The sequence below is a fragment of the Meles meles genome, chromosome 21, assembly GCF_922984935.1.
Source record: "Meles meles chromosome 21, mMelMel3.1 paternal haplotype, whole genome shotgun sequence".
Lineage (NCBI taxonomy): Eukaryota > Metazoa > Chordata > Mammalia > Carnivora > Mustelidae > Meles > Meles meles.
Genome location: NC_060086.1, coordinates 19783578 through 19806970, shown reverse-complemented (window position 1 = coordinate 19806970; position 23393 = coordinate 19783578). Strand labels below are relative to the sequence as shown.

At 55.0% G+C, this 23393-nt stretch overlaps 1 protein-coding gene across 5 annotated transcripts; it reads left to right on the top strand.

The window, feature by feature from the left end:
- Nucleotides 1-963: 963 nt before the first annotated feature.
- SETD1A (SET domain containing 1A, histone lysine methyltransferase) lies at nt 964-23193 on the top strand. Of its 5 annotated transcripts, none has more exons than XM_045992923.1 (19): nt 964-1587; nt 2375-2539; nt 2761-2856; nt 4546-4816; nt 5913-6034; nt 6265-6494; nt 6783-7635; nt 7796-8581; nt 8925-9101; nt 9237-9324; nt 10081-10238; nt 10394-10481; nt 12302-12640; nt 18414-19475; nt 19897-20069; nt 20158-20268; nt 20435-20554; nt 22124-22261; nt 22367-23193. In XM_045992923.1, exons 2-19 carry the CDS (start codon nt 2390-2392, stop codon nt 22538-22540), a joined length of 5136 nt encoding a protein of 1711 aa, XP_045848879.1. In that variant the 5' UTR covers nt 964-1587; nt 2375-2389; the 3' UTR covers nt 22541-23193. The 5 variants fall into 5 exon arrangements, with proteins under 5 accessions (XP_045848879.1, XP_045848878.1, XP_045848882.1 ...); XM_045992922.1 differs by having other exon boundaries at nt 964-1626; XM_045992926.1 differs by lacking the exon at nt 964-1587 and adding an exon at nt 1725-1795 and having other exon boundaries at nt 12356-12640.
- The last annotated feature ends 200 nt before the right edge of the window (nt 23194-23393 follow it).

Genomic DNA, 23393 nt, shown 5'->3' with positions numbered 1-23393 from the left:
AAACCCGAGATCACGACCTGAGCCGAAGGCAGCGGCCCAACCCACTGAGCCACCCAGGCCTCTCATCTATTCTTACCGCGTGAGACCTCGGTCAAGTCCGTCTTTTCTCTTTTCCTATTACTTAGAATAGTGAATTTGCATGAACCAGGCCTGCCTTTTCTGCGCTGTTCCGACGCCTGCAATAGTCCCGTGTGAGAGGAATTAACATCTTTTCAGAGGAGGAATCTTAAGAGAGATCAGTGTCTTGCCCAAGGTCACACAGTGAGGAACTAACGTAGGTAGAAATATATGAAAGCTAGGGCATCCTCAGCTCAAGCCGAGGGGCCTCCTGGGAGTGCCGTTACCCAGAAACCAAGATGCCCTGCATCCCAGCCAAAGAAAAGGATGCCCGGCCTCGGTGACCTCAGCGCCTGGGCTGGTGCTGCCCTCGAGCGGCGGGACCACGTAAGCACAGGGCCTCCCCCACACCCCCAGCTGAAAACTGGGGGCAATGGGACCATGATGCTTGGATAATCGACCAACCCAGCCCGTACTAGTTTATTTTTCACAAGACCTGTTCTAGGGCTTTTAGGCCCCACAAGTCTTGTAACGTTACTTTGAGGCAGGCTTCGACTTAAACACGAATGGTGGATCGAGTATAGGTAAAGTGCGGCACTTTCTGCCGGCCTCAGTCTCCCAATCTGGCATATGGGTATCTTAAACAGCTAGCGGCCCAAGGGGGATAGCGACAGGAAAACCTTCCCCGTATTATGTGCGACGCCAGGCAAACGGCCTGAGTCACCACTGTCGGTTGTATTTTTCCACCTCCTGGGCACCCCTCCCAGCCCGCACGGTTTCGGTGGGTCCTACAGGAAGCGCTCCGGCGACGCCGCACTTTACACGCCCTGGCCACGCCCTCTGCGCGCGGCGCATTGGCCCCGCCCGCAGGAGGGTCCGCAGATTCGCTAGGTCGGCTCTTCCTCGGAATTACTTGGGCCTCTCTATACTCAGCCGAAAATTCTCATCGTACTCCGACAGCAGCTTTGGGCCGTAGCCATTTACCCAGGGCCGGAATTGAATATCCCCTAAGCTGTGCTACTAAGAAAGATCCCGATAAAGTGGCCAACTCTGCCAACAGGGCTTGGCTAACCGGGCATTAGTTTCTTGACTCCGCCAAGACGGGTGAAGGGAGGCGACAGCGAGGCCAGAACCTGTGGCGAATCTGCAGCCTTCTAGGTCTTTGGCCGCGCGAGGAAGAGGCAGGAAAGAGGAGAGAAGGAGCGCGCATCCCGTCCACCGATTCGCCCCGCCCGCCTGACGAATCTGCGCCTGTTCAACGCACCACTCAAATCTCCCCAGCTCTGGCTGGCCTCCTCCCCTCCGCCCCGCCCCCCTTTCCTCAGGGATTAGTCGCTGCTTCCGTCGCCGCCGATTCGTCAAGGACCCCAGGCCAAAGCAGCTGGATAGTCGTGGTGAAGCCCACTCTCCAGGGAATGCGGCCAATCTCCAGGTTCCCTGGGCCGCACCTTTCGAGCCTTAAAGGGCGCCGGCCGAGGCGAAGCCGCTTTCCTCGGCCCCGTGAATCTCCTGGCGGCACCCATGGCGAAAGTGCGAATGTAGACGCTGTGCTCGCTGGGCCTCACGCAGGTGGCGGTGGTGTTTGGTGCGCGCGCCGGGGAGGTGGTGGTGGGGGGGCGCCGCCGCCGCCACCGCTGCGGGGCCGGGTCTCGCGCTGCCGCCGCCGCCGCCGCCACCGCCTCGCGCCGCTAAGGTGCCGCGCGGGGTGGGGGGAGGGGGAGCCGCCCGCCACGAGCGGGTGAGTGAGGCCTCGCCGCGCGTGCGCGGGGATGGGGGGGCAGATCGCGCCGGGGCGGGAGGAGAGGGCAGCGGCGCGCGTTCCCCTCACCCCCCCGCCTGGATTCGGGGCCGAAGCCGGGTCTCGGGCTCGGTCTCGCGGTGTTTCCAACGCCCCGAAGAGGTGCCACCTCTTGGCCAGAGGATCGGGGCGCGGGGACGCGAGCGGGTGTGTGGGAGCGAGAGCCGGGCTTGGCCCGGGCCGCTGGCCGGTGAGGAGGCGGGAGGGGGCGGGGCCTGCCAGGGGGCGGGGGAGGGGTCTTGCTCTGTGGCCAAGTGGGGCGCGCGCTAGGCAGAGCGGGAAGGTAAGGGGGCGCGAGATGGGCCTGGGGGCCTGAGGGGAGAGTTGGGAGGTGGAGAGAGAATGGGGTGTCGTGGTGAAAGAGGGTACTTGGGGGAAAATCTGGGGGAGCCACGGGTCATGGTGAGGTGTGGAAACTGCGGTGATGAGAGGACCTGAAGTCTGGGCTAGTCGGTGAGGGGCATCAAGGGAGTCAGGCCTAAGCCCTGAAGCCCCATGTGTATTCCTCTTTCCTAACAGTGTAAATGAGCAAAGATGGATCAGGAAGGTGGGGGAGATGGGCAGAAAGCCCCGAGCTTCCAGTGGCGGAACTACAAGCTCATCGTGGATCCTGCCTTGGACCCTGCCTTGCGCAGGCCTTCTCAAAAGGTGTACCGCTACGATGGAGTCCACTTCAGTGTCAACGTGAGTGCCCCAGGCCTTGCCAACTACAGGGAGCTCCGGGCCCCTTTCTTCTCTGTTACCTCGGTTCAGCACCCTGAACTCCCATAACCCACAGCCTGCCTTCTTAAAAGTGGGCAACCAGAACCCTGCTCTTTTGCATGTGGAGCTCCAGATGTGCTTCCTAGAGCTCAACAGCATGGTTTCACCTGGAGCTGTTTTTCTGTTCCTTCTTTCTTTCCTAGGACTCGAAGTATATACCAGTGGAAGACCTCCAAGACCCCCGTTGCCACGTCAGGTCCAAAAACAGAGACTTTTCCCTCCCAGTCCCCAAGTTTAAGGTAGGTGTCTGCTAGACTCTGGGTGTGGTGGCCCTTGGTGGGTGGGTGCGTGTGTGTGAAGGAGCCGTCCTGGTAATATAGTCTCAACAGAAGCTAATAAAAGGGGGAAGGGGCTTTTCTATGATGGGTCACAACCAGATCTTGCTCTGAGGCTGTGAGACTGAGTTGTTCTGGAGAAGAGTTGTGTTTCTTTTCTGGAAAGGTATGGGTGAGGTGTTCCCAGTGAGGGTGCTGACTTCTTGAAGGATGAAATAAAGGCATGTTTTGTTGCTGTATCTGGCACTGTGTACAGCATGATAGTGCCCTGGTGTGGGACCCCAGTTTCTCAAAAATTAAGCAGAGTGACAAGGCTAGGGACTCCATCGTTGGAGTCCTTAACCCTCCTTTCGTCACTTGATCCTCCATCTTATTTCCTCAGAAAATTCCCATTTCCCTGTCTAGGCAGGATACTCATCAGGTCTTGGACTGGCCCTCGAAAACTGATGGTTCTTGGTTTCCTCCACTCATTTTTTATTCTTCATTTTAAAGGAGTTATCTGTAAGGTTCTTCCCATTTTTTTTTTTTTTTACCACTTTGTATACTGTCTCTAGACAGTCTTTTTCATGCCCATAATTGTGACTTCCAGATTTCTGTTTCAAGACAAAATCAGTCTCTTAACTCCAGACTTGTATGCCTGGTAGAGGGACAGCTCCATCTGGAGGCCCCAAAGACATAGCAAACTCAAGAGACTGAAAACAAGTTATCTTTACTCCGTAATCCAGCTTTCCCTTCCATTTCCCTTTTACTGATGAACGGTAACCATCTACTCAGCTGCAGAAACTGGAAACCTGGGAGTCATCCTTTGTCCTCTCCTTTATTATATAATCCGTTACCAAGTCCTGCTGACTCCTTTTCCTAAACTGATCTTCGTTTTATCTTAGTTTTCCTATTTCCATTTTTTTTAATGCAGACTCATATTCATTTTTCTGGGTTTCCTTGCTTCTTTTCTCTTCTCTCATTTCATGTTGCACTCTGCCTTGTGTTTTCTTTATTTTATTCTTACATTACTTTGATTGCCAAGTCCATGTTTTGTGCATTGGCATGTATGGTTATTGATCTGGCCATGCCTCATCTCCTGCCTTCATCGTGTACACCTGTGTTCCACTCTACCGTGCATTTTACAGCTCCTATAAAATGCCAAGTTGTTTTATAGTTCTGTGTCTTACAGTCCTTGTCATCTGGTGAACTCTTGCTACCCAAAAAGCCAATATGAGTGACACCATCTTTATGAATTCTTCCCTACCTCCACTCCAGACACCCTGTCTACACTCATGTTGATATTTGTGTCCTGTTGTGACTGTGTGTGTCTGTCTTATCTGCTTTTCTGAACTGGAATCTTTATTTTTTTTCATCTTTGTATTCCTACTGTTCAGTCCATGGCAAAAGGTAAACTAATGAGTTAGTTTCTACAATTAATTTTTTCCACGTATGTGTATTTCTCAGTTGTACGTTCTTTTCTTGGTTCTTGTGGTATTCTGTGATAAGAAGGCAGAGCAGAGAGGGGTCAGTCTCTCATTTCACTTGTTGGGGCCCTTTTCCCTGTTTCTTTGTCTGTGTTTCCCGGTCTTCTCTGGACCAAGCTTCCCAAAGGGCAAAGGCACCATGGTCAGTATTGAGACCCCAGACTCAAGACTCCTGTCCTCTCCACAGCTGGATGAGTTCTATATCGGACAGATCCCACTGAAGGAAGTGACTTTCGCGAGGCTGAATGACAATGTGCGGGAGACCTTCCTGAAGGATATGTGCCGAAAGTACGGTGAGGTGGAAGAGGTAGAGATCCTTCTTCACCCCCGTACTCGCAAGCACCTGGGCCTGGCCCGCGTGCTCTTCACTAGCACTCGGGGAGCCAAGGAAACAGTCAAAAACCTCCACCTTACCTCCGTCATGGGCAACATCATCCATGCCCAGCTCGACATCAAAGGTGAGGGCTCTCTTGCCTGCTGCCTAAGGTTGAGCTCCAGCAGAGACTGTACGCGCAAATGCCTGTTGGGGCCAGGCACGTGATCAGGTTCATGATTCTTCCGTGAAACTTTTGGGGCCAGGTGTGTTTCTGAAATTAGAATTTTACAGAGGAATTATGGCTTTTTTTGTGTTTTGCGTGTGTGTGATCTTTGGCAAGGTTGGGTAGCATCTTACAGACTAACACATAACTGTATTTGTAAGAAAACATACGAAGGGTCACACTAGGTATGATCAGTACGAGCTAGTAAATCCCCTCAGCTCAGATCAGATTTTGAGGTCAAGTTCCAAAAAAGGCTTGGTCTGGAGGTTCTTGGGTTTTTGAATTTTGGATCGAGAATTTGGGACCTGTACAGAGGACTGAAGCAGCCTGAGGTTCTGTGTGAAGAGGCAGTAGGGAGGAGTGAGGGACTGGGGAGGACTGTAGAGTAACGTGCCATTGAAAGGAGGCAGCTGTTAGTTGGCATTAGCCAGTTTGCAAGTGGGAATGAGGACTAATATTGCCAAGTACTGTTGTATTACTAAGTCAGAAATCTAGGCTTTTGTGTGAAATCTCAGGGTTTTAAATGCTGCAACCCCCTCCCCCAATTTTCTTAAGTGATTTTGTCAGGCAAGTGAGACAACTGTGGCCTGGATTTAGCCCTCAGGCTGCCATTTGGCAACCTTTAGTTTATAGGATGAAGAGCATGGTGGGATCTAGCATCAGATGATCTGGGTTTGACTTCGTCTGCCACTGACCAACTTTGTGACTTTATGCAGGTCAATTTTCTTTGAGCCTATAAATAGGGGTACTGATGCTTTTCTTTCCAACTCAGTAAGATAAATAGAGGTGTTTATTTATAAGCTGCAAAGCACTATTCCGTATGTCGTTTGTAGTATCATTAGGCAGAGACAAGATAGGAGGTCCCAAAGATAGAGATGACATAACTGAAGTCCCTGAGCCCAGGACTCCAAGAAATTGTAGGAAACTTGAGGTCTGAGAAAGAAGGGGGAAAGACATATCAGGAAGGAGGGGTTTTTCTATCTCAATCTGATGGTTCCCCTCTTCCTCCCTCCAGGACAACAGCGGATGAAGTACTATGAACTGATAGTCAACGGCTCCTACACCCCTCAGACGGTACCCACCGGGGGCAAGGCCCTGAGTGAGAAGTTCCAGGGCTCTGGTGCGGCCCCTGAGACGGTAAGTAGCTTGTGGTTGCTGTGGCCCTAGCCATGTGGGCACAGTGCTTGGGTGCCAGGAACAGTATTTGAGAGGTTCTGGACTTCCCTGTTAAGGATAGCGAGAACCAAGAAAAGATGCTGAGATACTTTCAGAAGACAGGGAATTGGGGTTCTTGGTTTGGGGAAGGACAGGTTTTCACATGGTACTTGATCTCTTCTTTTCTCCCTGCTCTACTTCTGCTATTCCAGACTGAATCCCGCCGCCGCTCCTCCTCTGACACGGCTGCTTACCCGGCAGGCACCACTGGTGTGGGCACTCCTGGCAATGGCACCCCTTGCTCCCAGGACACAAGCTTCTCCAGCAGCCGACAAGACACCCCATCTTCCTTTGGCCAATTCACCCCTCAGTCCTCCCAAGGAACCCCTTACACATCTCGGGGCAGCACCCCCTACTCTCAGGACTCTGCCTACTCCAGCAGGTGCAGAGTGAACACCTCTGGGACCCCCAGATTCTGGGAGTTACCACTGGGAAGAAGATACCTGGAGTCTCTCTAAAAGGGAATTGGGAGCCATTTGTCCTGGTTTCTATGTGGCTTCAGCTAACATATCCCTGTCCTCAGGGAACTCCCTGTCTAGCTAAAAACCCAAGAGCATTTAGATTTTTCTTTGGGGGCGGTGTCTCGAGGGGCTTCGGGTCCTGAGAACCAGGACTCTAGGGTTTGGTCCTACAAAGCTGAACGCAGCTAACTCCTGCACTTTCTCTCCAGCACCACTTCAACCTCCTTCAAGCCCCGGCGCTCGGAGAACAGCTACCAAGATTCCTTCTCCCGCCGCCACTTCTCTGCATCTTCAGCCCCCACGACCACCTCCACAGCTGTCTCTGCCACAACTGCAGCCACTGCCTCCTCTTCCTCCTCATCCTCCTCCTCGTTGTCCTCGTCCTCTTCGTCGTCCTCTTCGTCCTCATCCTCTCATTTTCGTGGTACTGACTCTAACTACCCAGCGTATTACGAAAGCTGGAATCGCTACCAACGCCATGCTTCCTACCCTCCCCGCCGCGCGACTCGGGAGGAGCCCAGTGGGGCATCTTTTGCTGAAAACGCAGCTGAGCGCTTCCCACCCTCCTACACCTCCTACTTGCCCCCTGAGCCCAGCCGGCCCACTGACCAGGACTACCGGCCTCCTGCCTCAGAAGCCCCACCCCCGGAGCCTCCAGAACCTGGTGGAGGCGGGGGTGGGGGGGGGGCCAGCCCGGAGAGAGAAGAAGCTCGAACCTCCCCCCGCCCAGCTTCACCTGCCCGCTCTGGCTCCCCGGCCCCAGAGACCACCAATGAGAGTGTGCCCTTCGCTCAGCACAGCAGCTTGGATTCCCGCATTGAGATGTTGCTGAAGGAGCAGCGCTCCAAGTTTTCTTTCCTAGCCTCTGACACAGAGGAAGAGGAAGAGAACAGCACCACAGGCCCTGGGTCTAGAGACTCAGGGAGCGAGGTGCCTTCTGGGTCAGGTCACGGTCCCTGCACGCCCCCTCCAGCCCCAGCTAATTTTGAGGATGTGGCACCTACGGGGAGTGGGGAACCCGGGGCTACCCGGGAGTCTCCTAAGGCCAACGGACAGAACCAGGTGAGCTTGGGGACAGCCAGCAGAGGTGCCTGGGATCCGGGAGGCAGGGTTGGGCCCCTCGGGGGAAGGAAGGGAAGGAAATTAGGCAAGAGAACGGATTTGAGGAAAAGCCCTAGGAATAGACAGAAGCTTTCTGTGACCCTCCTCTGCATCCCTACAGGCTTCTCCATGTTCTTCTGGAGAGGACATGGAGATCTCCGACGATGACAGGGGTGGCTCACCCCCTCCGGCCCCAACACCCCCCCAGCAGCCTCCGCCTCCTCCTCCTCCGCCCCCTCCTCCCCCTCCTTACCTGGCTTCTCTGCCCCTTGGTTATCCTCCCCACCAGCCTGCCTACCTCCTCCCACCACGCCCTGATGGGCCACCACCCCCCGAGTACCCCCCACCTCCTCCACCACCCCCCCACATTTATGACTTTGTGAACTCCCTAGAACTCATGGATCGACTTGGGGCTCAGTGGGGAGGGATGCCCATGTCCTTCCAGATGCAGACCCAAATGTTAACTCGGCTTCATCAGCTGCGGCAGGGCAAGGGATTGACTGCTGCCTCAGCTGGTCCCCCTGGTGGGGCCTTTGGGGAGGCCTTCCTCCCATTCCCACCCCCGCAAGAGGCAGCCTATGGCTTACCGTATGCTCTGTACACACAAGGGCAAGAAGGCCGAGGGGCCTACTCCAGGGAGGCCTACCACCTGCCTTTGCCCATGGCAGCCGAGCCCCTGCCCTCCTCCTCGGTCTCGGGAGAAGAGGCCCGGCTACCTCCCAGGGAGGAAGCAGAGCTGGCAGAGGGCAAGGCCCTACCATCGGCAGGCACTGTGGGACGTGTGCTGGCCACCCTTGTCCAAGAGATGAAGAGCATTATGCAGCGAGACCTCAACCGCAAGATGGTGGAGAATGTGGCCTTTGGAGCCTTTGACCAGTGGTGGGAGAGCAAAGAAGAGAAGGCCAAGGTGAGGGGCAGTGCCTGGGACTGGGGAAACCTTGGGGCTCCGTTGGAGAAAGTAGGTTTCTGGTTTATAATGCCCTTAAATCTCTTGAGTTTCGATCTTCAACGTTCCCGTTTGTAGAGTGGGACTAATAGTAGCTGCTTTGTGAGGTGGGTGGACTAAATGAGCAGACTTTGCAGAAAATGCCTGTACAGGGGCTGGTGCACGGGAGGTGTGGCATAGATCTGTGTCAAATAGAGGAGTGAGTAGATGCATTTCTGTATTCCTGGGACCTGGGAGTAGTTCTCAGGCAGGAGGCAGGAGGGAGCGCCTAGGTTCTGGGGCTCAGTCCCCCTACTGCCTGCAGCCATTCCAGAACGCAGCCAAACAGCAAGCCAAGGAGGAGGATAAAGAGAAGACAAAACTCAAAGAGCCAGGCCTGCTGTCCCTCGTAGACTGGGCCAAGAGTGGGGGTACCACGGGCATCGAGGCCTTCGCCTTTGGGTCAGGGCTGCGAGGGGCCCTGCGTCTGCCTTCTTTCAAGGTACCTAGAATTGATCTTGCTTCATAGGGAGGAGAGGGTGGGGTGGGGACCTCTCTCTCTTGGGGTATGTAGAGGGTGGTTGGGAACCATGAATGTTTGGGTTCAAAACAGGCCCCATCTCTTCCCACACCCCAGGTGAAGCGAAAAGAGCCTTCAGAAATTTCAGAGGCCAGTGAAGAAAAGAGGCCCCGTCCTTCCACTCCAGCTGAGGAAGATGAAGATGGTGAGTGGGAGGTCAGGTGGAAGCAGAAAGGGGAAGAGAGTGCCAGCTTCTGGTAGGAAAGCTGGAAGCATCGAGAAAAGGGGGGTAGGTGTTGGGCAAGTGGCCAAGTAGAGATTTCGGTACGGAGTTAAAGCAGTGCTGAGAGGTATGAGAAGCTTAAGATAGGGTTATCCCTGGGTCCTGGTTGTGGTTCTTACTCTGGTGTGCTGGTTGCAGTTTTTCATTTTGTATTTCCCTTGTAACATAGAAATGGTAATTTCAGCATCTAGAATCCTGTGGTGTCAGCGTTAAACAGGTCACTCACCTAGGTTTCCCATCTACTTAAGCTGGGAATACTTAAGCTCTTCTCCAGCCTTCCTTCCAGTTTGCCTTGGTATGAGGTGTTGGTTGGTAGCTTATGTGGCCAGGAAACTTCCTTATTGAGTCCGATTGGCTTCCTTGGAGACCCGTTGGTCTTAGTGCTATTTTCTTGGGGCAGGCGTAGCAAGTCTGCTCCCTCTTCCACCAGACCCAGAAAAGGATGAAAGGATAAAAGGTGAAACAGGTGTGGTGTGGTTAAAGTACAGAAAATGCTAGGTAGCTGTGGGGTTTTTGTGTTTCTGTTGAGCTTCCGCTTCCTGTCTGTAGAATGAGGTCCGTGTTGTGGGACCATCAGGAAAGTCAGCAATGGTGTGTGCAAGGCTCCTTTTAGGCCAGGGGAATGGGAACTGTCGTTGCTGATGGTAAATTCCCTAACTGCCACTCAACTGGGCCTAGACCCTGAGCGAGACAAGGAGGCTGGAGAGCCTGGACGTCCGGGGACCAAGCCCCCGAAGCGAGATGAAGAGCGAAGCAAGACCCAGGGCAAGCACCGCAAGTCCTTTGCTCTGGACAGTGAAGGGGAGGAGGCGTCCCAGGAGTCCTCCTCAGAGAAGGTGAGGGGCCATGGTGCCCACTCCCTGCCAAGAGCCTGCTTCCTGAGTTCCCGTCCCCATAGCCACCTCCTTTCTGGGCTGGAGCCCAGATAACTGTGCCTCCTGGAGGACAGCTGTCTTTTTCTTGTTAGTCCCCATTTGTCCTTTTCTTTAAGGATGAGGAGGAGGATGAGGAAGATGAAGAAGATGAAGAACGTGAGGAAGCCATGGACAGTGCAAAGAAGGAGACCGAAGTGTCAGATGGTAAGTACAGACAGGACGGTAGAATTCTGCCTTGGGGAAGAAGGGGTTCTGCCGCCTATTGACAGTCCTTTGCTGAGTCCACAGAAACTTCGTGCTGGATGTGTTGGTCTCCTTTGCTCTTCCCCAAAGCAGCTTTCTTTAGTCCCATCTTTTGGAACCCTTGGCCCATTGTAAACAGTAACATACCCAGACCGCTCCTTTCTGCTTATTTCCTGTGCTGACACATGGTTCTCTCCTAAAGACAGGACAGCAGAACTAACTTACTTTCCCAGCCCCTCACGATGAGGGGTCTGAGTTCCGCTGCTGCCCCGATACTACAGACTGTGCCTTTCTGCCTTTGAGCACAGCTCTTCGAAGGCCGGGCGCCCGAGCCGTGCTTCCTCTCCCCTCAGCTACCATCACCAGACAAAACTCCGCTCTTCAACTGAACATCCGTCTGTCCGTCCACATCCACTGAGTCTGGGCTACGTGGTTTAGTCTTGCTTCTCCATTTGTTCAGAGCTAGCTGTTGAGCCCTTACTCAGTACCAGGCACTATTCTAGGTATCAGGGACACATCTTTTACGGAACTTGGGATCGGTTGGAGGGGAGGAGGAGACTTGACAAATTGAATAAGTAGTAGCGCCTTGGATAGAGATCCGTAGTTTGAAGAAGAGAATCTAGGTTACTGGGGTAGAGAGTGTAACGGGTGGGGGAGCTGGGGAAGGATGGGCTGTTCTAGATCTCTTGGAGAAGGAGTGCCTCTGAGAAGTGCCATTTCAGCAGAGGCCAGGTGGGGAGAACGATGATCTGAGAGGCTGTCTTTTCAGGAAGGTAGAGGGTGAGGTCACCTGCTCTAAGTGGGGAGACTGCCACACATCCACTTGGTCACTGCTTTCTGTCTGTTTCACCGCCTCAGTGTCGCTGGGACTTGTTGCCTTCTTTGATCCTGCTGGCCTGTCTTAGAAGACTCACTTGGGAGAAGTGAGAAGATTCACTTAGAGTCTTCTGCAGCAGTGTTGACGGATTTCTCTGTCTTTGGCACATTCCTTCCTCCTCCTCTCCAGTTCATTTTCCAGTCTGCACATGGAATTCTCTTTCCTTCCGCGCACACCTGATCCTGTGACTTCTCTCCATAAAGTCTATTTCTAGCTCCCTGTTTTCTAGAAGATGACTCCTCAGCCTGATACTTTGGGCCAGTTATAACCTAGCTCCTATTTATTTGTTCAGCTCCATCTCGCCACGTCCAGACCCATCCTAGGCCACCGCCACCACCATCTATTCTGAATTCATCCACTTGTGTTTCTCAGACACTTCATAATTCTTAACTTCTTATAAAGCTTCCAACATATTGCCGTTTCTTGGAGGCATAGAGCATATAACACTTTAAAAACTTATTTTACTCTGGAATCCTTTTTATGAGTCTTCTCCCAGCAGCTTCTCTGAGACCCACCTTGGGAAAGTTCGGTAGTTAAAGCAGACTGCTTAGCGGTCTCCCGTCTCCCTTCACCTCTGACACCCCCGTTTAGCCCTCATGTCTTTCTAGTGTACTTCTGCCTGTCCCCCTTGACTTGAGCATCTCCCGCCTGGGGCTCCCTCCCCTGCCTGAATCCTCCAGGCAGAATCCAGGACTTCCCTTTGCCACGCTCTACTGGTCTTCCACACTGAGGTTGGTCTCGCTGTGAACAAATAGCCTGCTCATCTAACTCCTTGAGGGCTGGACGTCCCAGCACCTGGCACAGAGCCTAACCAATCCGTAGTAGAGAGTCAGTGAATGGACCCATGGCTTGACCAAGTGAGGGGTGTTCCCACCTCGCCTGATTGCCCCTTCTGGATTTCCAGGCGAGGACGGGGAAAGCGATTCGTCCTCCAAATGTTCTCTGTATGCTGACTCAGATGGTGAGAATGATAGCACGTCGGACTCCGAGAGCAGCAGCTCATCCAGCTCCTCATCTTCCTCGTCTTCCTCCTCATCGTCATCATCCTCATCATCATCTGAGTCCTCCTCAGAAGAGGAAGAGGAAGAGGAGCAGCCAGCAACCATACCCTCAGCATCACCTCCCCCCAGAGATGCCCCCGCACCTCCGCCAGCGCCCATGGAAGAGCCCGAGCCCGATCGGGTCGCGGGCTCCCCAGCCACGCCCCTCCCTGAACAGGAGAAGTCTCCAGCAAGACCTGCAGGTAGGTGGTGCCGAGCGGGTGATTTGGTCTTTGTTTATGTTTGTATCTGTCTTTGTGAGAACAGCGGGGTCCGCATTTATGAAGGATGTGCCAGTGTGTGGCTTTGTTTGAAAGCATACAAGTTGGCCAGAAGTCATCATCTCCTGCCCGTCCTCCCTTGGAGACATTTATAGCCACATTCAAACTGTGCTGCTGGGAGTGGCTCGCAGAGCTGGAGCAGGGTGTCTGGCTAACATGGACAGCAGTGGTCTCTTTCAGCCCCCCACTAGCCCCCCACCTGCCCCAGAATGGTCTCTAAGTTAAGTAAGGAGAAAATTCCCAGTTTAACAAGTTCTTCCTATTAATTTTTCTTGAGTTTCTGCCTTAACGTGTTGTGTACTTGCAGGCGATTAAATGGACGGATAGGTAGAAGACAGCTTGAACAGCATTGGCTTGAAAGCTAATTTCACCTTGCTTTGCCTTGTGGATTTGTACGTTTGATTGTTCCTTTATTGCACGGACACCTAACTTAATGTTCTGAGTGACATGTTCCGGCAGTGGAGTTTACTTACTGACCCTTGAACGATGCCGGGGTTCGGGGCACCGGCCCCCTGTGCAGTTGAAAATCCACCTGTAACTTTTGACTCCCCAAAAACTTAATAATCTTCTGTTGACCAGAAGTTTTACTGATGATGCAAATAGTTACCACATTTTTTGCATGTTATACATACCGTATACTGTATTCTTGTGAGAGTAAGCAAGAGAAAAAAAAATTTTTCTTTGAGAAAAAAATTCTTAAAGTCATAAGGAAGTTAATATTTACCGTACTCTACTGTATTTCCCAGAAAAAAACGTGTACAAGTAGCCCCGCACAGTTCGAACCTGTGTTGTTCTAGGGTCATCTATATTTTAGGGCAGCTGCAGGGGGTACAGCAGTAGGCACAAAAGGCCCTGTTCTCACCCTCCTAAAGCTTATGGTCTAGAGACAGTTTAGTTGAATAATAAATATCTCAGAAAATCTGTGATGACAAGCTGATAAGCCGCATGAGAGAAAAGTACAGGGCGCTCGGAGAACTTGAGCACATCAGTGGGCATGTCTTTGCTCGTGTTTTCTGCTGAAGTGTTCTTGGGCTGCAGTCAAGGCAGAACAGGCAGCCAGGCTTGGTTAGCATGTGCAAAAGCCCTGAGGGCGGAGGAAATAGCATGTCAGAAAACATAAAACGAACCTTCTGGATGGTGGGGAGTGAGGGAAAGCTGGAATGGCTGAACTGGAGAGGTGAGCAAGGACTGGGCTGTACAAGAGGAGTCACTCTGTTAGGAATTTGGTCTTTATCTTGAGGGCAGTGGAATGCATCAAAGGAGTGACGTGATCTTATTTGTGTTTTGAAAAGATGTGGTGCAGACAGAACTAGGAGAGGGGCCAGAGTCTGTGTTACGGTTAGTAAGGCAAGCGATGGTGGTAGCTTGGACTAGGATGTTGTTGGGATGGCATGAATAAGGCTGTTTTCAAGATAGGCTGTGTACTCGCCTTGGCCTTCTAGACCTCTCTCTCAAGTGTTACTGAGAATCTGTGATCTGAGATAAACAGTGACCACATGAAGACCTCCCGGCGCTCTTGGACTCTGCTCTGGTGTAGACCTCATGAGAGAAGTTGAGGATCTCATTAATCTGAGATGCCTCTCCCGGCCTTTCCTGAGCCCACTGGTAACAGAAGAGCTGGTGATCAGAAGGTGTCACTGTCAGTGGGGGAGGTAGAAAGAGTGGGGCATGGTCAGTTTTGCATTTCTCCAGAAGGATCATCCTGGTAGGAGGCGGGGGATTTGGAAGAGTGAGGAAGGAGGTAGGGGGACCCACATGAGAGCTGGAAGAGATGCTGGTAAGTGAAGGGCATGAACCAAAGCAGCGCTGGTTACAGCGAGGTGCGAGAAGTAGAAGTGCAGATGAGGATTTGAGAGAAATGGAGGAGGTGAACCACTTGGTTAAACAACTTTCCAGAAAAGGGAAGAGAAGGCAGAGAACCGGCCTTAGGAAGAAAGCTCATATGCTTCCTTGGGCTTGACTTTGGTATGCCTTTGGGACCTCCAGGTAAGAAACATCCAACAGGCAGTTGGATCACTAGATCTGAGGGTCTGGAGAGAGCAGTAGGCTGGAAACGAGGTAGATATTTGAGAGTAGCGCAGGTGTGGGTGTGAGTGCACTTACACACGCTGGAACAACGTGTGCACCAAGAGAAGGGGCCAGCGCCTTCCAGTCCTACGAGAGATTGGCGGGCAAAAGGGAGCTGGGGGAGGCCCAGTAGAAGCTGTCAGCGAGATGGGAAGGAAACATGGCAGCTGGGTTTTCCAAAGGAGGGAGTGGTGTGTATCAGCAGGCCGAAGGAGAGGTTGTCAGATAGGAAGAGCTTCCGTTGGATTTGGCAGTTAGGGGGTCACTGGTGACCTTATCACTTTCAGTAGAGTGGGTCAGACTGGAGCCAAGTTATGGGGTGTTAAAGGAGTGAGGGCAGAGATAACCAGTCTTCTGGAAGGCTAGACTACTCTGTGAAGAAGAGTCGAGAAGCTGTGATGAGTGGTATTAGCAAACGTTTCTCAAGTGCTTCTGGTGCGCCAGGCTCTCGGCCTAGCACACTGCGGATTTGCTTCCTCATGCAGGACGCACACCGTCTGTTACTCCCACTTTCCAGATGAGGACTTTGAGGCTTAGTGAGATGCTTGAGGTCACCTAGCTGGGAACAGAGAAACAAAAGAGAATGCAGGGTTGGTAGAGGGTTAGTTTTTCAAAAACTAAAAAGGTGAGACTTAAGCATGTAGATTCAGGGCCGAAAGAGGGGCAGGTAGACAGGCCAGGAGAGAGTGCAGCACCTGTTGGGGTGGCCTTCCTGGGAGTGGGCGGGTGCATCTTGGCCTGACTCACATGAACCCATAACTGGGGAGGCAGAGAGAGGTGGGCTTCATGCCCAAGGACCCCCCATTTCACCCTGCAGTAGGAAGGAAGGGCATTTTCTGAGCACAAGGGAGTGGGTAGAGGAGGAGCCTTAGGAAGGGAAATGAGGATGAAAATGGACAGGGCTTGCGACTCAGATGCCTTGCTAAGACTGAGAGTCATGGGTGAAGGAGGAGAAAATGCAGGTGTTTGGGCAAAGTCAGGGTTGGGGGTGTCCAGGGTGGTGGCAGTGGCTGAAGGCTGTGGAAGGTGCTGTGAAAGGAGAAGACAGTAAGGGCCCTGAGGGCAGGCACAGGAGGGAAAGCGGTTCATTTAGGAGAACAGTGACAGGGTAGGGGGAGCTAGAAGGTGGGAAATGGAACAGGTGTTGTGGGTGAGCTGAAAGGACCTGAGGAATTGTGACCAGGGGGCTGGGTGCCAGAGGGGTAAGGGTCCCAGGTAGGGCCATTCCGGGGGTTACAAAGGTCATGTGCATGAGTGGGGAAGGCTAGCTGAGAATGAGTGAAGGAAAGCACTGGAGGAGGGAGAACGGGGACAACAGTCCCTGGGATAGATGACAGAGTTGGGAGAGGAGGAGAAAGTTAAGACAAGTCCCTTAGCTTTTAGAGAACAGTGGCGTTGTTCGAGTTCCAAGGATGAGCTGGATAGAGGGTATGTGGCCCCATGTCAAGAGAGGGCTTCTCTGGTGAAACCCAAAGATGGGACCTGGATGCCTCTGGGACTTGCTGTTCTTCTGTCTTCCAGTCTGATTCATTCCTCTCATCTGATTTCATCCTGCAGATGGGCTTCCCCTTCTTCTGCTCACCCCTATGGATAAAGCCACTCCTGTCGTAGATCCTTATTCTCGGGGAAGTTTCTGGTTGGCCTGGCTTGGGTCAGGTAGTCATCAGTTAATGTTGGCTGAGGGCAGGGAGTGGGGCAGGTCATGTTATGGAAACCTTGGCTTCTGGGAGTTGTATCGACTGGGCAGGTTTCTTTCAGAATTAGAAGCAAAGGAGAAATCTGTATGAAGAAGCTGAGCCAGGAGGGGAATTCGTTCTCCTCAAGAGCCAGGCTTCCAGAGGGCACAGTGGCTCAGTTGGGATGATGGGTCAAAGGCAGGGCTACCCCAAAACAGAGAGGAGGAGAAGAAACAGGGAGACTTGGAGAAACTGGAGAGCCTGGGAGGAGCACCCGGGACCTCACTAGCTTCGGAGTGGCTCACTGCTGGCTGAGACTCCCCGCTGCTGTCTGGAGGCTCAGGAGCCAGCAGGCTGAGGGCCCTGCTCAGGGTGCCTGGCTGGGGCACGTCTCCTGAGGTCGTGGACACAGGTTGATGACTGCCTGCTTGGGTCAGGCCCGGAGCTGGCTGCCCTTCAGCTCTGGGAGTGCTGGGGCCGGACAGGAAACCACTGAGTCCCACAGCGTGGCCCACCCACAGGGGTGGCCAGGGCAGCGTGGGGCAGTTGAAATCCAGCCCAGGCCGCCTGGGGTACAGACCCTGTTCTGGCATTTGCGAGCTATATGACCTTGGGCCAGTTATTAACCCCTCTCTGCCTCAATTTCCTTATTGGTAAGTGGGGTTTAATAACAGTGCCCGCCTCACATGGTGGTTGTGGGGAATGAAGGGAGTAGCTAGCATATGCGAAAGTCTTGGATTGATGCTTGACGCAAAATACTATGGTCAGTCTGTCGCCACCCTGAAGCCTGGCACTTGAGAACCACTGGCCGTCTGGTTCTGAGAGGAAGTTACTCCCAGTGTCTCGAGAAGTTGGGGTAACCTTCACAAAGATGGCGTTGAGCTGGGGCTGAAAGCCGCAGGTGAGCTTTCCCAGGAGCAGGAGGGGAGAGGGAGGTTTGAAAGGCTGTGCCTGTTCCGGTGGACGAAACCTATAGGAGCGGAGAGGGTCAGTCCTCAAAACAGGGTCTGCCCCAGGGACAAGGCAGTGTCCGTCTTGAGCTGTACTTAGAGCCCCGCACTCGGCAGCAGACTTGGGGGTCCCAGCAGAGGGAGGATGTGCTTCCTGTCTGGGGGGCTAGAGAGAGAGAGCCCCACCTGCTCAAGATGGTGTGTCCCTTCCCCAGGCTGTCCCCATCCTTGGGATCTCGCCTTCACCCTCAGCTTCCTTAGGGGAGTCTTCCTGAGCCCTCCCCACTTTGGCAAACCCTCCCACCACTTGGCAGGTGGTGGGGAGGAAACAGATTTTGCTAAGTGTTTTAATACAAAGATTCAGCTGCTTACATTGTTACCTTTTCACATCACTTAACAGAGAACATATTTTGTAGTTGAAATAACGAGACTTTAAATCAGAGAGGGTTCATTGCACTTTAATTCAGAGAGGGTTAATCGCGTGCCCATCACTCAGTGTGACTGGTAGAAATTGTCTCGGCCTGGGTGCCTAGTCCTTGCACATAGTTCACTCTTGGTAAAAAGGTTAGAGCCTAAGCGTTTGTTTCTCTAGAGCCCCCGTCCTGACTCTCCACAGTTTGGGCTGTACAGTTGTTTCCTGTCATTGTCCCCATTGGACTGTAAGCTCTGTGAGGGTTTTGAAAGTTTCCGCTCGACTTGTTTGCCCCATGCCTGACACGGAGCTGGTGCTCAGTACATGTTTGTCGGATGTGTGAACGAACAGAACAGGTGCATAATCCCCTCCTGCCAAGGGAGCTCACCGTGCCGAGGACATCGCAGCTGGGAAGCAGCTCTGTTGGCTGAGCAGGCACAGGTGGCGGCCCGAGGCAGAGGAGAGCCAGCAGCCTGGCTGCGGCCTCCCCGGTGAGGCTGGCTGGTGCCCTGCCTGCCAGGAGTCTCCTCTGATGACATTGGCCCAAGTCACTGACCCTCTTCCTTCTTCCTGTGTGCTTCCTTCCCCAGGTTCCACTGAGGAACCACCTCCCAGTGTGCCGCAGCCTCCCACCGAGCCGCCGGTGGGGCCCCCAGCCCCGGCCCCCCGCCCAGACGAGCGCCCCTCCTCTCCTATCCCCCTCCTGCCCCCACCCAAGAAACGCCGGAAAACTGTCTCCTTCTCTGCCCTGGAGGAGGTGCCGGCACCCGAGCCACCCCCCGTCGCCCCAGCGCAGATCAAGTGTCCCGGCCCTGCCTCCCGCAAAGCCCCCCGGGCTGCAGAGCGGACCATTCGAAACCTGCCCCTGGACCATGCGTCTCTAGTCAAGAGCTGGCCCGAGGAGGTGACCCGAACCGGGCGGGGCCGCACTGGAGGCCGTGGTCGCTCTGCCGACGAGGAGGAGGCAGAGCCAGCGACAGAAGTGGACCTGGCGGTGCTGGCCGACCTGGCCCTGACCCCAGCCCGTCGCGGGCTGGCTGCCCTGCCTCCTGGCGACGACTCGGAGGCCACTGAGACATCGGACGAGGCCGAACGCCCAGGCCCCCTGCTCAGCCACATCCTCCTGGAGCACAACTATGCCTTGGCCGTCAAGCCGCCGCCCTCCACCCCAGCCCCTCGGTCCCTGGAGCCGCTTCCTGCCCCTGCGGCCCTCTTCAGCTCCCCAGCGGATGAAGTCCTGGAGGCCCCCGAGGTGGTGGTGGCCGAGGCAGAGGAGCCAAAGCAGCCGCCACCACTGCAACAGCAACAGCAACAGCAGCAGCAGGAGGAGGAGGAGGAGGAGGAGGAGGAGGAGGAGTCCGAGTCTTCGGAAAGCAGCAGCAGCAGCAGCAGCGGTGGAGAGGGCGCTGTGCGGCGGCGCAGCCTCCGGTCCCATGCCCGGCGCAGGCGGCCCCTGCCACCGCCCCCTCCCCCACCACCCCCTGCCTATGAGCCCCGCAGTGAGTTTGAGCAGATGACCATCTTGTATGACATTTGGAACTCGGGCCTGGACTTAGAGGACATGGGCTACCTACGGCTCACGTACGAGCGGCTGCTGCAGCAGACGAGCGGGGCTGACTGGCTTAATGACACCCACTGGGTCCATCACACCAATATCCTGGGCCCTAGAGGCCGGCCTGCTCTGGACAGGAGGGCAGGCCCTGGGGACGGGGACAGGCTTCCCGGGGGTCGCACAGCCAGGCAGGATCCCCCTCAGATTGCAGCTAGCCTCTGGTTTATTCTGCTCCCTGTCCAGTGCGCTCTCTTAACTCAGCCTGGGTATCTCATCTGGCCCCCAGGCCATTCTTTTCTTTCTGCTTCCTGCCCCTTCTCTGCCTCCCAGAGTTTTTCTGGCAAAAAAGGTAAGGTCTCAGACTTCTCTCCATCTTCTGTTCTGCTCACACTAAATAATGTTTGGGACCTCCAGCTCAGGTCAGTCACCCTTTCCTTGGGCTGGGACTGGGAGGATAGAAGTGAGAGGGCGCCGGGGATCTGGCCAGTGAGGAACCCATTTTCTTCCTTAACACCCTGCACTCACCAACCTGAGCACTCCGAAACGCAAGCGGCGGCCCCAGGACGGGCCCCGCGAGCACCAGACAGGCTCAGCCCGCAGCGAAGGCTATTACCCCATCAGCAAGAAGGAGAAGGACAGGTACCTGGATGTGTGCCCTGTTTCGGCCCGGCAGCTGGAAGGAGCGGACACTCAGGTAAGACTCTGCCCTGATACCTAGCCCCCTGGCATCTCTCCCCACAGTCCTGCTGTCGCTTACCCCCACTCCCTGCCATGCCTCCCAGGGGACTAACCGTGTGCTTTCGGAGCGCCGGTCTGAGCAACGTCGGCTGCTGAGTGCCATTGGCACCTCTGCCATCATGGACAGTGACCTGCTGAAGCTGAACCAGCTCAAGGTGAGGAGGCGGGACTCGGGAAGAGAGGCTCAGAGAGAGGGCAGCATCACAAAGTCTCTTGGCCTCTTGGGGGTGGGTGTGATGGTGAGGGGCCAAAAGCACGCTCCTCCGCTCGGAGGACAGCAGCCAAGGCACTGAGCGGCACAGTCTGCCTTCCGCCCTCTAGTTCCGGAAGAAGAAGCTCCGGTTCGGCCGCAGCCGGATCCATGAGTGGGGTCTGTTTGCCATGGAGCCCATTGCAGCTGACGAGATGGTCATCGAGTATGTGGGTCAGAACATCCGCCAGGTGAGGTCCTGTACCCATCCCCCGGTCAGATGGCAGCATGGGATGCTGGCATGAGAACCACCTCAGCTCTGGGTAAAGCCCCATGTGACCTCCCAGTTCCAAGATGTAGTTGGTGAAACCTGCCTCTTTGTGTTTCCTTCCTTCCGTGCTCCTAAACTAGATGATAATGATCCAGCAAGAAGCAAGAACAGTGCTCTCTTGTTTTAAGAGCCTCATACAGTTCAGTGGGGGAATTGCAGTTGCCATGAAACATGGCATTTGGTTGATTGGGAAGGGGAAGTTCGGGGAGACAGCAGCAGCGGGCACACACTGATGTGGAAGCCAAGAGCTGAAGGATGATGAACTCCCAGACTACGATGAGGGGAAGGGTGTTTCCAGTTGCCAGGCAGCATGTGCAAAGGCCCGGAGACAGGATAGTCAGGTGGGCCAGGAGGTCAATATGGCTAGTTGGAAAAACCAGGGCCACTGGCCACAATGAAAGCTCCAAAGAGGCCAGCGGAGGCTGGATTCCATGGATCTTAGGAGCCATGTGGGTGAGCTGGGGCTAGCAGTAAGGGGAGGGAGGCTGTGGCGAAGCGCCCCCCCCATAACAGGCTTTGCAGTCTGTAGGCCCCCTCCAGCTACAGCGTGAGGGGACAGCTAGAGGCGAAGACCGGCGGGGGCGCTGTCGCAGAGATCCCTTAGAGGCCCAGGTGGCCCAGACTAGGCAGTTGCAGCCAGTAGGAGTCTGTGGGTCCAAGGCAGCTGGCTGGACTGGACAGTCTGGCGAGTAGGGAAGGTGGGGAGGAGGTCGTTTCTCAGTGCTGCTTGGAGCAGCTAGGCGTAGCTCAGGCTGCCAGTGAGGTGGGGAGTGAGGAGGAGGAGCAGCTGTGTGGCCCAAGGAGCTCTGTTCAGGACCCGTGAAGTTGCTGGGCCCTGGGGACATCTAGAGGATGATGCCCAGCAGCACCACCGAGGTGGATTTTGGCTGGAGATGGAAGTTTGGGAGGAGTCCCCAGCAGTTATCTGGCAGCTGAAGTGCTGGAAGAGAGTGAGGTCACCCAAGGAGAGAGCACAGAGAGCTGAGCGTCCCATTTTCTGGGAAAAGGGAATCACTCCTTGCACTAGACTATGGGCCCTGAAGGTGGCGAGTGGCAGCCCATGGGTGCCTGTTTGGGGGAGAGAGGGTTCTGGGAGAAGAGATGGACGGGGTTCAGCCCCTGAAATGGCCATGCTGTCTCGGAGCTGGCCTGGCCCCACCCTACGGTGGGTCCCACTGGGGGCCAGGCAGGGGCTCCAGGCAGTGGCTGTGGCTCCTGCCCACTGAGCCCTGCAGACTTCCCTTTGGGAGATGCAGAAGGGCAGCCAGTGGTGTCAGGGTTGGGGGGACCCTATGAACGGGGGTTCCTGGAGCAGATGGTCAGCACCTTGGGTTGGTGGGAACCAGAAGGAGAGATGCGGGTCCAGGACAGGCCGACGTGGCCCCTGGGGGTGGTAGCCGGGTGACTGACTGGGGCCCCTTCACGGGGGCTGCTGGGGCAAGGCCTGGTCTGGCAGGAAGCTGACTGAGGCAGCACCCTGTTCTGCCAGATGGTAGCTGACATGCGGGAGAAGCGCTATGTGCAAGAGGGCATCGGCAGCAGCTACCTGTTCCGGGTGGACCACGACACCATCATCGATGCCACCAAGTGCGGCAACCTGGCAAGGTTCATCAACCACTGCTGCACGGTGCGCATGGTGGTGGGGGGATGGGGGGTCAGGGGGAGGACCTGCAGGGGCGATGGGGGCAGCCCAGGGCAGGGGCTGCCGCTCACTCCGCCTTCCCTCCTGCAGCCCAACTGCTATGCCAAGGTGATCACCATCGAGTCCCAGAAGAAGATTGTAATTTACTCCAAGCAGCCCATCGGCGTGGATGAGGAGATCACCTACGACTACAAGTTCCCGCTGGAGGACAACAAGATCCCGTGTCTGTGCGGCACCGAGAGCTGCCGCGGCTCCCTCAACTGAGGTGGGGCAGGACTGGTGCCCGCGCCCCTATTTATTCCCCGTGGTGCCCTGAGCTCCCTGCGCCCCAGCCTTAGCGGGCTCTGCAGGCCCCACCTGTACCCGTGTCCAGATACGGGGTTGGGGGGCCCCAAGCCCAGCGAGGGAGCCTCAGTCCCTTGAGGCAGCTTCTGCCTCCCCCATCGCCCCCACCCACCTCCCCCCTAACTTTTTTTTCTTTGCGGAGAAGAAGCTGTAAATGTTTTGTAGCTGCCAGCAGCTGTTTCCTGTGGAAACCTGGGGTGCCGGCCTGTACAGATCTTGTTCTTGGGGGGCTGCAAAGCCCCCTTGCTTTGTGTTAATGGGGACTTCCCCTTTGTGCCCTGCGTGCACCCCTCCCCAGTTTAGGGGTCTCTAGGGGCAGTGGCCATGTTCTCCCCCTGGGGGGGGCCCTGTGCCCCCAGTCCTAGGGACTCCGTGCCTGGAACCCTGCCTCATCTTCTGTTCCTGCCAGACCCTGTGGGTCACCCTCCCTCCCTGGCGTCTGGAAGCTCCTGCTCCGCCAGGCCAGGATGGTGGGAGGCGGGCCCTTCCTGTTGGGCTGGATTGTACATATGTTAATAGCGCAAACCCAACGCCACATTTTTATAATTGTGATTAAACTTTATTGTACAAAAGTGCTTGGTCAGTATCTTTGGGGAAGAGTAGGTGGGGGATGGGGGTTTAAAGACGGGACTAGTCAAGCGAAGAGAGGGGAAACGGGTGGACCGAAGTTTGGGGTGGGTAGATGCACGGACTCAACCTCTTAGGCTGGAATAGTCATCCAGAAATCCCCCACCAAGGTCAGCCAGAGCTGGGCCAAGGTTGGCGTCCCCTT